Genomic DNA, 15,958 nt, shown 5'->3' on the forward strand with positions numbered 1-15,958 from the left:
ATAAATACATGGAAATGATAAGAGTTAACATTTCAGGGCTGCCCACGTAACAGCAAAGTGTGAGCAATGCCAGAATAAGCTGATCCCGTCCAGGCTGCTCAATCGCAGTCATGGCTTTGTTAACACCTCAGTTACTAAATCTAGAGACCCTACATATTAAACAGCAGAGACGTCACTTGGCCAACAAAGATCCATATAGTCAAAGCTATGGTTTTTCCAGTAGTCATGTACCAATGTGACAGTTGGACTATAAAAGAAGGCTGAGCGCCAAAGAATTGATGCTTTCGAACCGTGGTGCTGAAGAAGACTCAAGAGTCCCGTGGACAGGAAGGAGATCAAACCAGTCAATCCTAAAGGAGATCAACCCTGAATATTCATTGGAAGGACTGAAGCTGAAGCTCCTATCCTTTGGCCACCTGATGCGAAGAGCCAACTCATTGGAAAAGACCCTGATGCTGGGAAAGACTGAAAGCAGGAGGAGAAGGGGGTGACAGAAGATGAGATGGTTGGATGGTATCGACTCAATGGAGATGAGTCTGAGCAAACTCTGGGAGATAGTGAAGGACAGGGAAGCCTGGCGCGCTGCAGTCCATGAGGTCGAAAAGAGTTGGACGCAACCTTGCAGCTGAACAAGAGATCCTGAAGTTATCCTTGATGCTTCCATTTCCTCCACCTTCCACAAACTATCAACGTCCTGTCTATTCCACCTCCAAGATATATCTATTTGTTCACTTCACTTCATCTTCTCTGCTAGCAATGCAGACCATGCCACCAATATCCTGGCCTGAGCCATTGTAAGTGGCTTTTACCTGGGCTCCCTGCTTCTCCTCTTGCCTATCAATCTGTTTTTTACTCAGCTGTCAAAGGGCTCTTTCAATAACATATATCAGATGACTTCTCTCAGCTGCTCAAGCCCCCTCCCTTGCTCCTGGGATGAAGATAAAATAGATCACTGTCACCTACAAGGGCTTAACTATCCAAACCCTGCCTCTCTCTCTAGCCTCAGCCTGTACCACTCTCCACTCACTCAGCATGACCTTCTATCTGTTCCTGATGATGCCAAGTGAGGGTGCACCAGTGCAAACACAAGTGGAACTGGGAAGAATAAAGGAGATGTTGGAGTGGATGCCCCTGAGGAAGCTAGCCTGACTGGAGCTTAGGAAATAATACAAATTTAGGGATTTCAATTTTCCCTAAATTCAAATTTCCCTAAATTGTATTTAGGGAATACAAAGTTAGGGATTTCAATCTCTGTTCAGGGCAGTGGGAAATCTGGAAGGATTCAGAGCAGGAAAGAAAACATAACTAAAGCTGTGCATTTTGACAGTCGAGGCAGAAAACAGAATGCACTGAAAGAGAAAGAAGTGAGATTTAAGGAAATTAGGTGGGAAGCTACAAAGCAAGACCAGATCACAAAAGTGGATGCATGAACTTGACGTTAAGAAGAAAGAATCATTGAGACCAGCCAACTGGTTACAGATATTGAAAGAGAGGAAGAAGAAGGCATTGAAGGCCACTCCATAGTGGTAAATGGGGTTCCTTAAAGGAGAATGGGATCCTTAACAAAAATCAAGAATTCAGAAGCAGAACTAGACTTAATTATTAATATTTATGAACAAATTACCTTTGGGGGCATTTATTATATATTAGGTAATGAATCATAAACAGGGCCTAACTTCTAGTTAAAATATGAGATGAACTTCAAGAGGGTGAGATCTGATTTGGTGAGTAGGGTGACATGGACACTTTTGAAAGGTTGGGATTTAAGGGGAACAGTACTTCTAAAGTGATAATGTCCACAAGTTCCAAGCCAAAGTGCAGACCTGGAAATTATTTGGTATGGCTAAGTCCGAGGAAATGAGAGAGACCTCTAAGAGAAAAAGCCAGAGAGAAAGAAAAAAAGCAGAGGGCTGAAAACTAGAATGAGATGGGGAGAAAACTCTATTTATCACTCTTCTAGGGAGTCCAGGAGCCCCAGTTACATGTTCCAAGTCAGCGGAATGGAGAACAATGAATGCATTGCTTCTCTTACCCTTTGAACTAAATGAACGAGAGTAAACATTTATTCATTACGTGCAGGTGCCAAGGAATGAATGGTCATATGTTTACAACAGTCCACTAATGGAAGGGATCTTGTCTCGTCTCCATTGTACAGGTAAGGATTCAGGTAAGGCTTGGCAAGATCACACAGCTGGGCTATGATGTGTCTAGGATGCCAGTCCATGGGCTCCTTTTCCAGAGGGCCTGCCATTATTGCCAGGGGGCTGAGCACCCTCCCGAGTGTCCTTGACTTGCTGGCACACCATCTCTTTGCTTCAGGCCATCTTGCACGGAACCCTGCATGAGCCAACTTACTGCCTCGTAGCAAACAGCTAAAAAGTACCAAATGTCCTTACGGCCCCCCTTGATTATTTATGAACACGTTATTCTCTGAGGCACTTGTATCTCAGGCAATGAAGCAGAAACTGGACCGGACTTCTAGTTAAAGTATGAGAAGAATCTCTAAAGGTTGCAATTTGATTTTTAAATCAAGCACATTAAGGTGTTCCTTTCACAAGTTCTCCTTCATGGAACAGTAATTGGAAGACTAGTCAGGAAGAGGAAAAAAAAACATACCCTGCTTCTAAAATGTTACCAAGATCCCACAGCAGGTTCACCAAACTAATCCTTTTACCCAAGCCACTGTCTAAGCAGAAAAGAAAGGCAAGCATATCAAGTGATGGCTTTTCAAATCTTCTAGAGCTTAAACTTTTGAGTGAGTTGTAAAAGAGCAACAGAACCAAATACTCCTATTTTTGAAAATCATTTTGACTCAAAACTACCAAAGAGAAGGCTCCAAATCTTCTAAGTCACAAGGTAAGGACAAACAGGTGAGAAGCCAATAAACCAGAAAAGCGCTATTGGAATTTTGGAATATTATTCCTCTACCGCTGGATAAAGTTCTGTACCTTCAGAAGCCTTAATATCATGTGTATTTGTGTATAAGATAAGAACTAGAACACATTATTACTGAAAGACTGGGCATTGAGAAATAACGTATCTGTATAAAACATTCTGAGAGAGGAAGAGTATCAGATGTCTCGGTGTGTATTGAGCAGTAAGTGGGTAAAGAGAGAAAGATGAGAGTCATGCAAATAGCAGAGAAAATCGGATTCCAACTATCTTCAAACCCCATGGGATGAGGTTTCAGAATCCTTGAAGGTATTCAGCATGCTGAGGCTTTCCCAAGTTCCTGGTCTCAGTGTACTTTTTGGAATCTCTTCCCTAAGGCAGTACTGTTTTTCAATGTCCCATTGTTGGTGACCAAAAAAAAAAAAAAAAAAAAGCAGTGGAGGGAGAAGTAAGCAGCAGGAGGCACTTCTGGGCCTGAGCTAAGAGCCAACCCAGCAAGCCTGCAGTGGGGGAGAAAGAATGTGGGGAGTGGCTGTGGATGGTGTGTTTTTTAAAAGGATACCAGCTACGGAAAAAAATCACCTTTTCAAAATGATGAACACTAATAATATGGGAACATTTATTTCCCAAGTTGGCTCACATAAAGCTTAGAAATACCATTATGGCAATTTCTATTTACAGATTGCTGCCAATCTTGAGTTTGAAATACCTAATAATCCAAAGCAAATAAAAAAGACTGTGATCAAGAACAGACACTTTAGGTGCAACAATTGTATTTTATTAATAAGATACTAATTCTAAAACAATTAAACCTGCTTCTTGAAGGAGAAAGACCACCTTTCCTTAAATTTCAAAACAATGAGGCATGGTCATAAAATAACAAGACTGGTCTCTTCAGCCCATACTTGTTTTCATGGTTATAAAAACACACAGCTCAAAATCTAGACGAATTCTCTCTGATTATCTCTACTGCTTTTGTTTTAAAAATAAAAATGCCAACTCTGTGTTTCAATTTTTAAAAGTTACACAAAGGTGAACATAAGTATGTGTGGAGCATGAATTAAGCTTCTGGAAAGATATGCCCTCAGCCGCCAAACATATTGAAATATATGCCCAAAATACTCAACTTTTGAGAGGGACTTAGCACTGGAAACACAGCAGCATACTTGAGTCAATAGATGACTTGTTCATAATGTGTAATATTGGGTCAACTTACAAACCTGCTTCCCCACATGTCCAAACTATCACTGGGCATGATCAGTTCTTCTCTGCCATTCAGGTAAATGCTACCTCCTCTGAAAAACCTTCCACGACCACTTGAGGGATAGGCTACCCACTCTTTGAGATATTGCTTTACGTTAATTTCTAATTTGTTTGTTTGCTTAATTGCTTGACCATCCCCCCTAGCAACACTCTGGCATGTCTCAGTTGTCTCCTGGGACAATTATGAATGAGTTGTCTCCACTTTCGGCTTCCATAGTGAGTTTCTTGCAGCACCAAACCCAAAACCTGGCACACAGTTCATGTTCCATCAATATTTGCTTCATAAAATCTGTTACACTGAATTGATGCGTGAAGCAATCCTTGTTCTTTTCCTGTTGAGATGTGAAGGATAAGTTTATCACAGCAACATTATTCATGCTGCAATGAGTCCCTGACCTGAACTCTTAAATTTCTTCAATCTTAATTTCTTCAATTTCTGATCTAAGGGAAATTTACCCATTGTACTTTTAATCTTATCATCATAAATGGAATAATGTACAGATTTTATGCAGTATGTTATTTCCACTCTACGTTTCAGAAATACATTAAGGTTTTAAATACTGGCTTACTTTCCAAAATGAAAACACAACCATTGACATAACCATGCTAATTCCAAAATATAATTATTCTTCATGCATTTAAAACTTCTTAAGTTTCTCTTTATCACTCTTTAATTTTTAATTCTCTGTGGAGGGTAAGAACTTTGTTGTGTGCTTTCAAAGGTCTTAAAGTGTGGTCCTTAAGACTTAGGAACTTAAGTCAATCTCAATGTAAAGACAGAGATATGTAGACATATTTCTATATGTGTGTGTATGTATATATATGTATTGACACATTTATAATTTATATATATAGTATACATATAGATATATAGTATATTTATAGATATAGATATCTGTCTACCTGTATATATAGATATGCACATACACATACATATGTGTGTGTATCAGTGCATTTATATATATATGTTGCTTTAGTAACACTCATAATTATACAAAATTGAATATACTATGTAGTTTTTGTTCTAAATATAATTATATATAGAAAAAAACAGGCATCAGTGTCATCTCCCACTAGTATAAATAAGTTTCACTATAAAGGGATACTTAAGTAAAATAGCCATATTTATATTGATATGTCAGAAACTTTAAAAGGAAAATACAGAAATTAATAATTTGTGGAAATAGAAAATATACCAGCAATTAGCTGATAAAAAAGAAAAGATAAAGACTTTTATGGAAGGATTAATTAAGTAAAATACTCACAGTATTCTTCTGGCAAATGATCTCCTGAAAAAAGAGAAAAGAGAAGAGTAAAGCAAAAGTTAATACAAAATTAATTAATTAAACTAATTAACTGAAATATTCTATGTGGTAAAATTTATATTAAAAATTTTATTATTTATCACTAGCAATTAGAAATTCAGAATGTGAAGAATAAAAGGTATCAACTAAATTCCTGCATCTGAGTTTACAGTCTGATGAAGGGGACTGCTGCTGCTGCTGCTGCTGCTAGGTCGCTTTAGTCGTGTCCGACTCTGGGCGACCCCAGAGACAGCAGCCCACCAGGCTCCCCCGCCCCTGGGATTCTCCAGGCAAGAACACTGGAGTGGGCTGCCATTTCCTTCTCCAATGCAGGAAAGTGAAAAGTGAAAGTGAAGTTGCTCAGTCGCGTACAACTCTCAGCGGCCCCGTGGACTGCAGCCTACCAGGCTCCTCCATCCATGGATTGTCAAGAGTACTAGAGTGGGGTGCCATTGCCTTCTCCAGATGAAGGGGACAGGAGTGCACAAAAGTATCAACTATGGTTTTAGGAAAACAGCATGAACATGAAAAATCCAAAACCCAAATCTGAAAACCATTTCTGCAGAGTATGTATGCGCAGAATTATCTTATCAGCTACAGTCTTTGGGGAAAGAGATTAAAATGAGTTAGCTTTCTCAAAGCTCAATCTCAATCATGCCCTGAGAAAGAACCTAGCAGCATGCTTGGAGTAAAACTAGAAATAAAGGGTACTGGCTACTGGTCGGGGGGCAAAGTCATATGTAGACAATACGGACATCTGACAATAACTAGTCGTAAATGTTATGTATTGTTCCGTAAGAAGTGAAATATGACAAATACATTGCAGGTTGTGCCCCTATCTTCTAGATTAAGAGAAACAAATGCCATCATGGGAATAATGTGGCTATATCATACCTGGCATATAGAAAGCTCTCGATAAAGCCAGCTATTATTATTCCTAGACTTCAAGATGACTAGAGACATGGAAGAGACAATCTAGAAGAGTCTGTGGCATAAAAGCTTCACTGAGGTTGGGGAACCATTATTTAGAAAACAGAAATGGGACAGTGTTTTAGAAAAGATGGCATGTGTGTTGCCAGGGAAATAGGAAATGTGAGGCATTTTTGGAGTCTACAGCGTGGTCCATCTGGCTAAGACCAGAAGCAGAACCAACCCAGGCAAGGTAAGAGAGGAGCAGAGGAGTGATGCTGGCTGTCATTCATCCCAGGAGACCGGCTGTCATTCATCCCAGGATCGACATGGGGCAAGGGGAACCTAGGAGGGCTTTAGCTTGGAGCAGTAGGTAAGATTTCTGAATGATTAAGGGTAACATGAGTTACCTTAGGGTAATATGAGTAAACAAAAAGAGGAAGGGACTGTGCAGGGTAATTGTGAGACCCATAAAGATGTATATAAAATACTAAAAGAGACAGTTCAATACTCACAATCTTGCTGGCAAAAAAAAAAGAACACATACACATGTAAAAAGAAACATTATAAGCCTGGTCACACAAACATGTATGCAACCTGTCCTACGTCCAAAGAGCGATACGACAGTAAGAGCTGGGGTTTCTGGGGAAAAGAAGATGTCCCTAGGGACTGAAAAAAGACTGAAGATCAGCAGAGAAGGTGGAATTCAAGAGGACAGTCACATCTTCCAAAGACAAAGCAGGGAGGTAGGAATCCAGGCTAGAGAACTAGGAATGCAAAGGCCCATTTAGGAAACAATAAATATTATTCCTGGGGCTAAAGAAGACAGCTCATTTTGAGAAGTATAGAAGACAGAAATAAAAGGGTTTCCTTTTATTATTTAAAAGATCTTGAATTCAATCATTGGGCTAAAACAGAAAGTTCATTTTGGCACATACTGATAGTAATAGAAAGTTATTTGGGGCTTAACTGAAGAAAGCCTTGAATGCCAAAATAAAGTACTCTGTTGTGTGGGCATCTGGGCATATGAGAGTAAAAGTGTTTTTTCAGGTGAGTGACAGACCTATAAAAGTCTCTGCACACACTGGGACATTGTAAAAGCAAAGTTTGGGAACAACACAAATGTTCTATCAACTAGAAACTGGCCGACTAAACTATGGTTCCTCAACACGATGGAATACAATGCAGCTGAACAAAAGACAAGAAAGTTCTCTATATGGAAAGATCTCCAAGATATACTGCCTAGTGAACAAAAGGAAAGGACAGAATGGTTGCTACCCTTTGTTTCTACTTATGTGTATAAAAGGGAGAAAAATAAAATCCTAATTTGTCTGCTTCTAAAATCTCTCTGAAAGGATATACAAGAAACCAGTAACAGTGGCTGCCAATGAGAGGGGATCCGACTGCCTGGAGGACAAGGATGAGAGGATGACTTTTCAATACTATATCTTTTTGCACTTATAAATGCTTATATCGGGTGAATGCATTACTCAGGAAAGACAAGTAATTAAAACGTAAACCTTGTAAAAGTTTTAAAAATATGAATTACAATGGTGGTATTTAGTATTGGATGGGAAAAAGCATTCAGGTAGTTATTGCCAAAGTCAAGGAATGTCTGGACTTTGGACTTGGACAATGGTAGTGCCCTGGGGGATGGAAATCAAGAGACAGATGAGTGATGATGTAGAGGAAAGTTGAAAGTGTCTCTTCCCACAATGTTTCACAGGTAGTTAATGCATCTCTCCACCTTCTCTGCTATACGCGTGCGCGCGCACACACACACACGGTTCATGAAAAACACAAAGCCAGGATAGTCTAGCCATCCTTGCTCAGACAGTTACAAAGCCAGGAATATAGTATGCAGAATTTTCCGAACTTGATTTATGGAGCATCTCTCCAGAGTAGCAAACCACACTCTTTTCTAGATCAGCATAGCCTTCTCTCATCCCTCTATGCAAAAAGAAAAGAAAAACAACACTCTTCTCTTAATCCTGTACCACACAGCATCCTCTGCATACTGCATAGGAAACCCTCTTCTCTCTTGACTGCCTTCAATGACACCTAACCCCCTAACAGAAGCAGCTGATGTCCTTATTTTTGCCCTCATAACTCCTCGTACTGACCTCTATGACAGCACCGGATGTACCACACTGCAATTACTGCTTCATACGCTTCTCCCAATCCTACATCCTGAGTTCCTGGGGTGCAAGAGCCATGTTTAGTTCATATTTGTATCCCCACTGATTGCCTAGCAGATTGCAGGGCATATAGTTGGTGCTCAATAAAAGAATGAATACATAACTAGTTCATGAATGTAAAAAATACTGGACTCTGAATTAGGATAGATAGGTGTTAAGTCTTGGCTCTGCTCCTGACTGCCGTGTGTCATCTCACCTCCCTCTAATGTAACACACTAAGAACTGGATAGAGGGATCGTTGGCCCCTTCCGGCGCTGTATCTTATCACTTACTTTTGGCTAAAGGCCTATCTAAGTCAGCATCGTTCTTGTGCCACTGGAAGGAGCGATGTCCTTATGCCCAGCGCAGGAGTTACTCGATCATGATTTCTGTTTGGTGCATCAGGCACAGAGATGGAGGTGGTGATGAAGGGAGCTGTGATGAGGGCTGAATGAGCTGAAGGCTCCCATCTGGTTGTCACCAAAGGAAATAACCACAGTGGTTACTGGCCTACAGCCAGTACGTTATGTCTTCCTGAAGAATTGCTTATTGAAGTAATAACTCTCTTACATGTCTTCTTTGCTTCCATTTCAGGTAATGCGTGCATCATAAAAAATTCTTAAAACCATATTCAATCAACCTTATAGCCGTCCTACTGAATTCTTATTAACTGCTTGCTCATTTTTATAGAAGCTAAATGGGTACAAATGGTTCTCTTGAAGAAGAGTTTACTCACAGCTTACAAAAGGAGGTATCAACTTTAAAGAAAGAAAGGTACTATTTGTGCATTTTAACTCAGTACAAATAAATAGCAAACAAGACCTGAAAACATATCTAACTACTGAGGTGGAATAGTGAATGTTTGCATGTGTGCGTGCTCAGCTGCTTCAGTCGTGTCCAACTTTTTGTGATCCCATGGACTATAGCCCACCAGGCCCCTCTGTCCGTGGGATTCTCCAGACAAGAATACGGGAGTGGGTTTCCAGATCCTCCTCCAGGGGATCTTCCTGACCCAAGAATCAAACTCTGATCTCCTGCATCTCCTGCACTACAGGTGGATTCTTTACTGCTGAGCCACCAGGAAAGCCCCAGTGAATATTTAATTTGTGCTAAATCCGTTGAAGAGGAATAAAAAGGAGGAAGGGGAATAAATTTAACAGGCAACTGCAATACTTCACATCATTCAGTGGAAATGTCTTATCTACAGAGCCTAAAAAATGAAAAATAAAAACATAAACTCCAGTTCTTCAACAGTGAACTGTTTCTGAAGATGCATCACCCCACTGCAACTTCGTTCTTGCCTAAAGTCTTTCAGTTCAGTTCAGTTAATTGCTCAGTCGTGTCTGACTCTTTGCGACCCCATAAATTGCAGCACTCCAGGCCTCCCTGTTGGAGAAGGCAATGGCACCCCACTCCAGTACTCTTGCCTGGAAAATCCCATGGACAGAGGAGCCTGGTAGGCTGCAGTCCATGGGGTCGCTAAGAGTCAGACACGACTGAGTGACTTCACTTTGACTTTTCACTTTCATGCATTGGAGAAGGAAATGGCAACCCACTCGAGTATTCTTGCCTAGAGAATCCCAGGGATGGGGGAGCCTGGTGGGCTGCCATCTCTGGGGTCGCCCAGAGTCAGACATGACTGAAGCGACTTAGCAGCAGCAGCAGCAGCAGGCCTCCCTGTCCATCACCAACTCCCGGAATTCACTCAGACTCACGTCCATCGAGTCGGTGATGCCATCCAGCCATCTCATCCTCTGGCGTCCCCTTCTCCTCCTAACCCCCAATCTCTCCCAGCATCAGTCTTTTCCAATGAGTCAACTCTTCACATGAGGTGGCCAAAGTGCTAGAGTTTCAGCTTTAGCATCATTCTTTCCAAAGAACACCCAGGGCTGATCTCCTTTAGAATGGACTGGTTGGATCTCCTTGCAGTCCAAGCGACTCCTAAGAGTCTTCTCCAACACCACAGTTCAAAAGCATCAATTTTTCGGTGCTCAGCTTTCTTCACAGTCCAACTCTCACATCCACACACAACTACTGGAAAACCATAGCCTTGACTAGACGGACCTTTGTTGGCAAAGTAAAGTCTGTTTTTGAATATGCTATCTAGGTTGGTCATAACTTTCCTTCCAAGGAGTAAGCCTAAAGTCTTTAGGGGACCTTTAATCAGTGTACTCTCTGGCTGTACCAAAACATCCTCAAATATTTTCTCCAGGATGCTTTGATAACCAACCCAGGAAGCAAGGCCAACGAGACAATCCAGCCAGATAATCTAGCATAGGTCTCAATCCAAAGTAAGACAAAGACAACTTTTGAGAGCTACTTGGGACAATGTAACACTGTAGAGGTCATCATAAGGATAAATAAATGTGCAGAGTCTCCAAAATTGGAAAGTTTCTCTGCCTAACATTTAAGTAATTACAGCCAGGGGAAGGAAGTGGGAACAGCTGGTGTGAGGTTGCCAAACCAAATGGACACAGGGTGGAAGAAACAGAGTTAGCAATCAGGATCTTCTTCCTGAAAGAAAAGAAAGGCACAAGCTGGTGGTTTTTGGCTAGCAAAAAAGACCAGTGACCTTCAAGGTCTTCTCTTCTGAGATCTCTTTCTGTCCCAATGGAATGTGGCAAGTTTTCCACTAAAGTTGGGAAAAAAAGGAATCTTTCTTGCACTCCCCAGCTCCATCTTCTTACCTAATTTCAATGCCTCAAAGCTAAACAAAGATATGTCATATGGGCTGCAGTGAACACCATGAGCCTCACTGAGAAGATGGGGCTCATCTTTACCCTCTACATGCTGAGTCAGCTTAGGAAGAACACTCCAACACAGGTGTCACAAAACTGGTTCATCTTTAAAGTCAGGGAACCAAGCACACTTGTGTTTATATGCTTACATAAAAGCTCAAGTTAAAAAAAAACAAAACTCAGTCTAACAAAAAACTGGAAAATCATATTTTTAACAGACATATGAAATCTGTGGACAGACATGTAGGAAAATATACCTGATGACAAGTCCAAGAATATGGGGCTTGTCTTGCTCTGATGCTTAACTGTGTGTGTAACTCTAAATCATCTCTGTGGATTTAGTTCTCATGTGTGAAGAAAGTATTCCATCTGCTCAATCTGCATAGTAACGACACTTCCCATCTCACTGGGTCATGTTTAAAGATCAAATGAAATAAATTTATGAAAGACCTTTAAGCATTTAAAGTCGTATGCAACATGAGGTATTAATACTATCAAAGCAGACAACCCCAACTCAATTCCTATGTTATTGAATACAGAGGCATCTTACACCTGCGTTGTTTATGACCCTGGGAAGGAACATATCAGGATTATGGAGAAGACATATGAGCAACTGTTAATAAAAAAAACCTGTACCCAAAATCAGGTTTAATGATACCCAAACTTGAAAATAATCCTAAAAGAAATTCTAGACTTTCTTCTCCTCCTCTATAAATTTAGTTTCATGTTAAAAAATATATCTTGGTGGGAAAACTCTACTGCAAGTTGATACGTATCTTTAAACAGGTGTAAGATGCTGAAAAGTGATGTTTTATACATACAGTGCTTGAAAGAGCTTCTTAACACAAACTTCTTTTAATATGCTGTTATTATTATAATCAACTTCCTCTTCTTTGTCACCATCGCTTCTTTCAGCGAGGCTTCAGTTCAGTTCAGTTCAGTCGCTCAATCGTGTCCGACTCTTTGCAACCCCATGAATCGCAGCACGCCAGGCCTCCCTGTCCATCACCAACTCCCGAAGTTCACTCAGACTCACGTCCATCGAGTCAGTGATGCCATCCAGCCATCTCATCCTCTGGCGTCCCCTTCTCCTCCTGCCCCAAATCCCTCCCAGCATCAGAGTCTTTTCCAATGAGTCAGCTCTTCACATGAGGTGGCCAAAGTACTGGAGTTTCAGTTTTAGCATCATTCCTTCCAAAGAAATCCCAGGGCTGATCTCCTTCAGAATGGACTGGTTGTATCTCCTCGCAGTCCAAGGGACTCTCAAGAGTCTTCTCCAACACCACAGTTCAAAAGCATCAATTCTTTGGCACTCAGCCTTCTTCACAGTCCAACTCTCACATCCATACATGACCACTGGAAAAACCATAGCCTTGACTAGACGGACCTTTGTTGGCAAAGTAATGTCTCTGCTTTTGAATATGCTATCTAGGTTGGTCATAACTTTCCTTCCAAGGAGTAAGCGTCTTTTAATTTCATGGCTGCAGTCACCATCTGCAGTGATTTTGGAGCCCAGAAAAATAAAGTCTGACACTGTTTCCACAGTTTCCCCATCTATTTCCCATGAAGTGATGGGACCGGATGCCACGATCTTTGTTTTCTGAATGTTGAGCTTTAAGCCAACTTTTTCACTCTCCACTTTCACTTTCATCAAGAGGCTTTTGAGTTCCTCTTCACTTTCTGCCATAAGGGTGGTGTCATCTGCATATCTGAGGTGATTGATATTTCTCCTGGCAATCTTGATTCCAGCTTGTGTTTCTTCCAGTCCAGCGTTTCTCATGATGTACTCTGCATAGAAGTTAAATAAGCAGGGTGACAATATACAGCCTTGACGTACTCCTTTTCCTATCTGGAACCAGTCTGTTGTTCCATGTCCAGTTCTAACTGTTGCTTCCTGTCCTGCATACAGATTTCTCAAGAGGCATATCAGGTGGTCTGGTATCCCCATCTCTTTCAGAATTGTCCACAGATCATTGTGATCCACACAGTCAAAGGCTTTGGCATAGTCAATAAAGCAGAAATAGATGTCTTTCTGGAACTCTCTTGCTTTTTCGATTATCCAGCAGATGTTGGCAATTTGATCTCTGGTTCCTCTGCCTTTTCTAAAACAAGCTTGAACATCAGGAAGTTCACGGTTCACGTATTGCTAAAGCCTGGCTTGGAGAATTTTGAGCATCACTTTACTAGCATGTGAGATGAGTGCAATTGTACGGTAGTTTGAGCATTCTTTGGCATTGCCTTTCTTTGGGATTGGAATGAAAACTGACCTTTTCCAGTCTTGTGGCCACTGCTGAGTTTTCCAAATTTGCTGGCATACTGAGTGCAGCACTTTCACAGCATCATCTTTCAGGCTTAATTGGACCTTATTATTCAAGTACAGGTATTTCTTTTTAAAAAAACTGTATTATTGAAAAGTTACAGATATAATGAATTCTAGCATGGTAAATTATACTTTACCCATAGATTTTAGTAAAACTTTCAAGGATGCATTTTTAAAGGACTCAAATAGGATGGTGGATTGCAGTGCCACAAAGATCAACTTCCAGAGAAAGAAGCACTTATTTATAATGAACAAACAGGTCTAGAATTCAGCTGGGTGGAAGGTGGGAGGCTGCACCCTCTGTGTGCAGAGGTATTCCTTCTTGCTTTTTAAGGTATTGAAATTCATAAGCCTGTGATGAAAATCTCTACAAATGAAGAGAACACGCTCAGAGATGTGATGACATCCTCCATTCTCTGTGTGGCATAGATTTCCTTCTCCTTTGGATGAGATGGCAATAAGATGCTAGACACAATGAGATGGGGGAGGGTAAAGGAGGTTAGGAAGGAAAGCAAGGGCATCCTTTGTCCAGTATACACATAATTCCTTTGAAGATGTAATCTTGTTACCTGACATCAAAGAAAACTGGATTTTCCAGTCACAAGCCCTTTCATAAACCTCAGAGATACAACAACTGGAAATCCAGTCCTGCTAAAGAAATCTTCATCTAGTTTGTCAGTTCAAGATCTTGAGAGAAAATCTTCATAAAGCAGTGCTAACAGGTATTTATTTATCTATTTCTCCCCAAAATTACCTCCCTTTCCCCCCACTTTGACATGGAATTACATAGCTCAGAGGAAAGTTAGATCATTTCTAAAATAAGTAAAATAAAAGAACTAGAACTTTTTTCTCTCAATAGAAAATATTTTTTCCATGAAATATTAAGAAGGATATGTGATGATTATATTGGACAGAGGAGATACAGAGGGCCATGGTTTACAAATCAATGGCCAGTTATTAAGTTAGTAAGAGACTTAAGAAAATGTCCAGGAGCAGCACTGTTCCGTGGAGCACTGCCAATATTTCTGGTGCACAAATCATTAGACTACTTTATAGGATCATATTCTCAAATGACTTTTTTTTCCCTAACGTTTACCATCTACTTTGTACCACTAAGGTAAGTGCTACTTTAGAGTGCTGAAAAGAATGTAGTAAAAATTCATTATTAAACTAAGAAAATCATAAACCTTTGGGAAAATACAAATTTTAATTTCATACTCAATTCAATCTAAAACTAAATTCATCTTAGTTCTTTATCTTGGTAAACGAGATAAAACTTTAAGAAAAGGAAGTAGTGGTGTAAGAGGAAAAAAAAGTTTTTTGAGTTTAAGAACACTCTAGAATCTGAGCTAATTTGCCAAATACATGTGAAAATTCAACTTAAGTTCAAGGTTGCTGTTGTTTAGTTACCAAGTCGTGCCCGACTCTTTTGCCACCCCGTGAACTGTAGCCTGCCTGGCTCCTTGGTTCATGAGATTTCCCAGGCAAAAACACAGGAGTGGGTTAGCATTTCCTCCAGGAGCTCTTTCTGACCCTGGGATCAAACCTGAATCTCCTGCACTGTAGACAGATTCTTTACCACTGAGCCACCAGGGAAGCCCTAAGTTCAAGGTATTTATAACAAAATTCCTTCGATCTCCTCAACAAATTACTAGAAACTAGTATTGGGCTGGCCAGAAAGTTCATTTAGGCTTTTCCATAAGATGGTATGAAAAAACCTGAATGAACTTGCTGGCTAGCCCAATATAATCATCAAAATTCACAGCATTGATATCACTGCCTGGTCTTCTAAAAACTATAACCATTTGTTTCAAGTGGAAATGAATATTATCAGCAAAATGGACTCAATATCTAATTTCTCACATACAAACTCCAATGGAGATTGAGTCCCTCTGTACCTACAGATAAACATCATGGGTCTAAGTACCATGCAACTGTTTGATTGAGCAACTACGATAGACCCCAAGGTTCATCCATGTAGTAGCATGTGGCAGAATTTCCTTCCTTTTTAAGGCTGAATATACCACATTTCATTTTATCCATTCATCTACTGATGGACATTCAGGCTCCTTCCATATTTGGCTATTTTAAGTAATGCTGTTATGAACATGGGTGCATAAATATCTCTTTGAGATCATGCTTTCAATGCTCTGAGATATATATATCCAAAGTGCAACTGCAGGATCATATTAAAAAATTGCCATATTGTTAAAAATTGATGATTTTTCAAGGGGTAATTTAGTGACAATGTTACATATTTTGGTTTGTGCACCCACAGTTTCATGCTAGTCAGATCCCGATCTAGAAAATACTTGTTGCATTGAGGCAGAGGAAGAGTTTCAGCCACCAAATATG

General features: G+C 40.3%; 1 protein-coding gene across 2 annotated transcripts in view; it reads right to left on the reverse strand.

The window, feature by feature from the left end:
• The window catches only part of MAP3K5 (mitogen-activated protein kinase kinase kinase 5), a 227,165-nt gene that overhangs the window by 137,959 nt on the left and 73,248 nt on the right, over positions 1-15,958 (reverse strand). For both annotated transcript variants that reach the window (XM_055535729.1, XM_055535728.1), the window contains exon 3: positions 5,421-5,444. In XM_055535729.1, coding sequence (XP_055391704.1) covers positions 5,421-5,444 — 24 coding nt within the window. The remainder of the gene's footprint in view (positions 1-5,420; positions 5,445-15,958) is intronic.

This window comes from Bubalus kerabau, chromosome 9 (assembly GCF_029407905.1).
Source record: "Bubalus kerabau isolate K-KA32 ecotype Philippines breed swamp buffalo chromosome 9, PCC_UOA_SB_1v2, whole genome shotgun sequence".
Classification (NCBI taxonomy): Eukaryota; Metazoa; Chordata; class Mammalia; order Artiodactyla; family Bovidae; genus Bubalus; species Bubalus kerabau.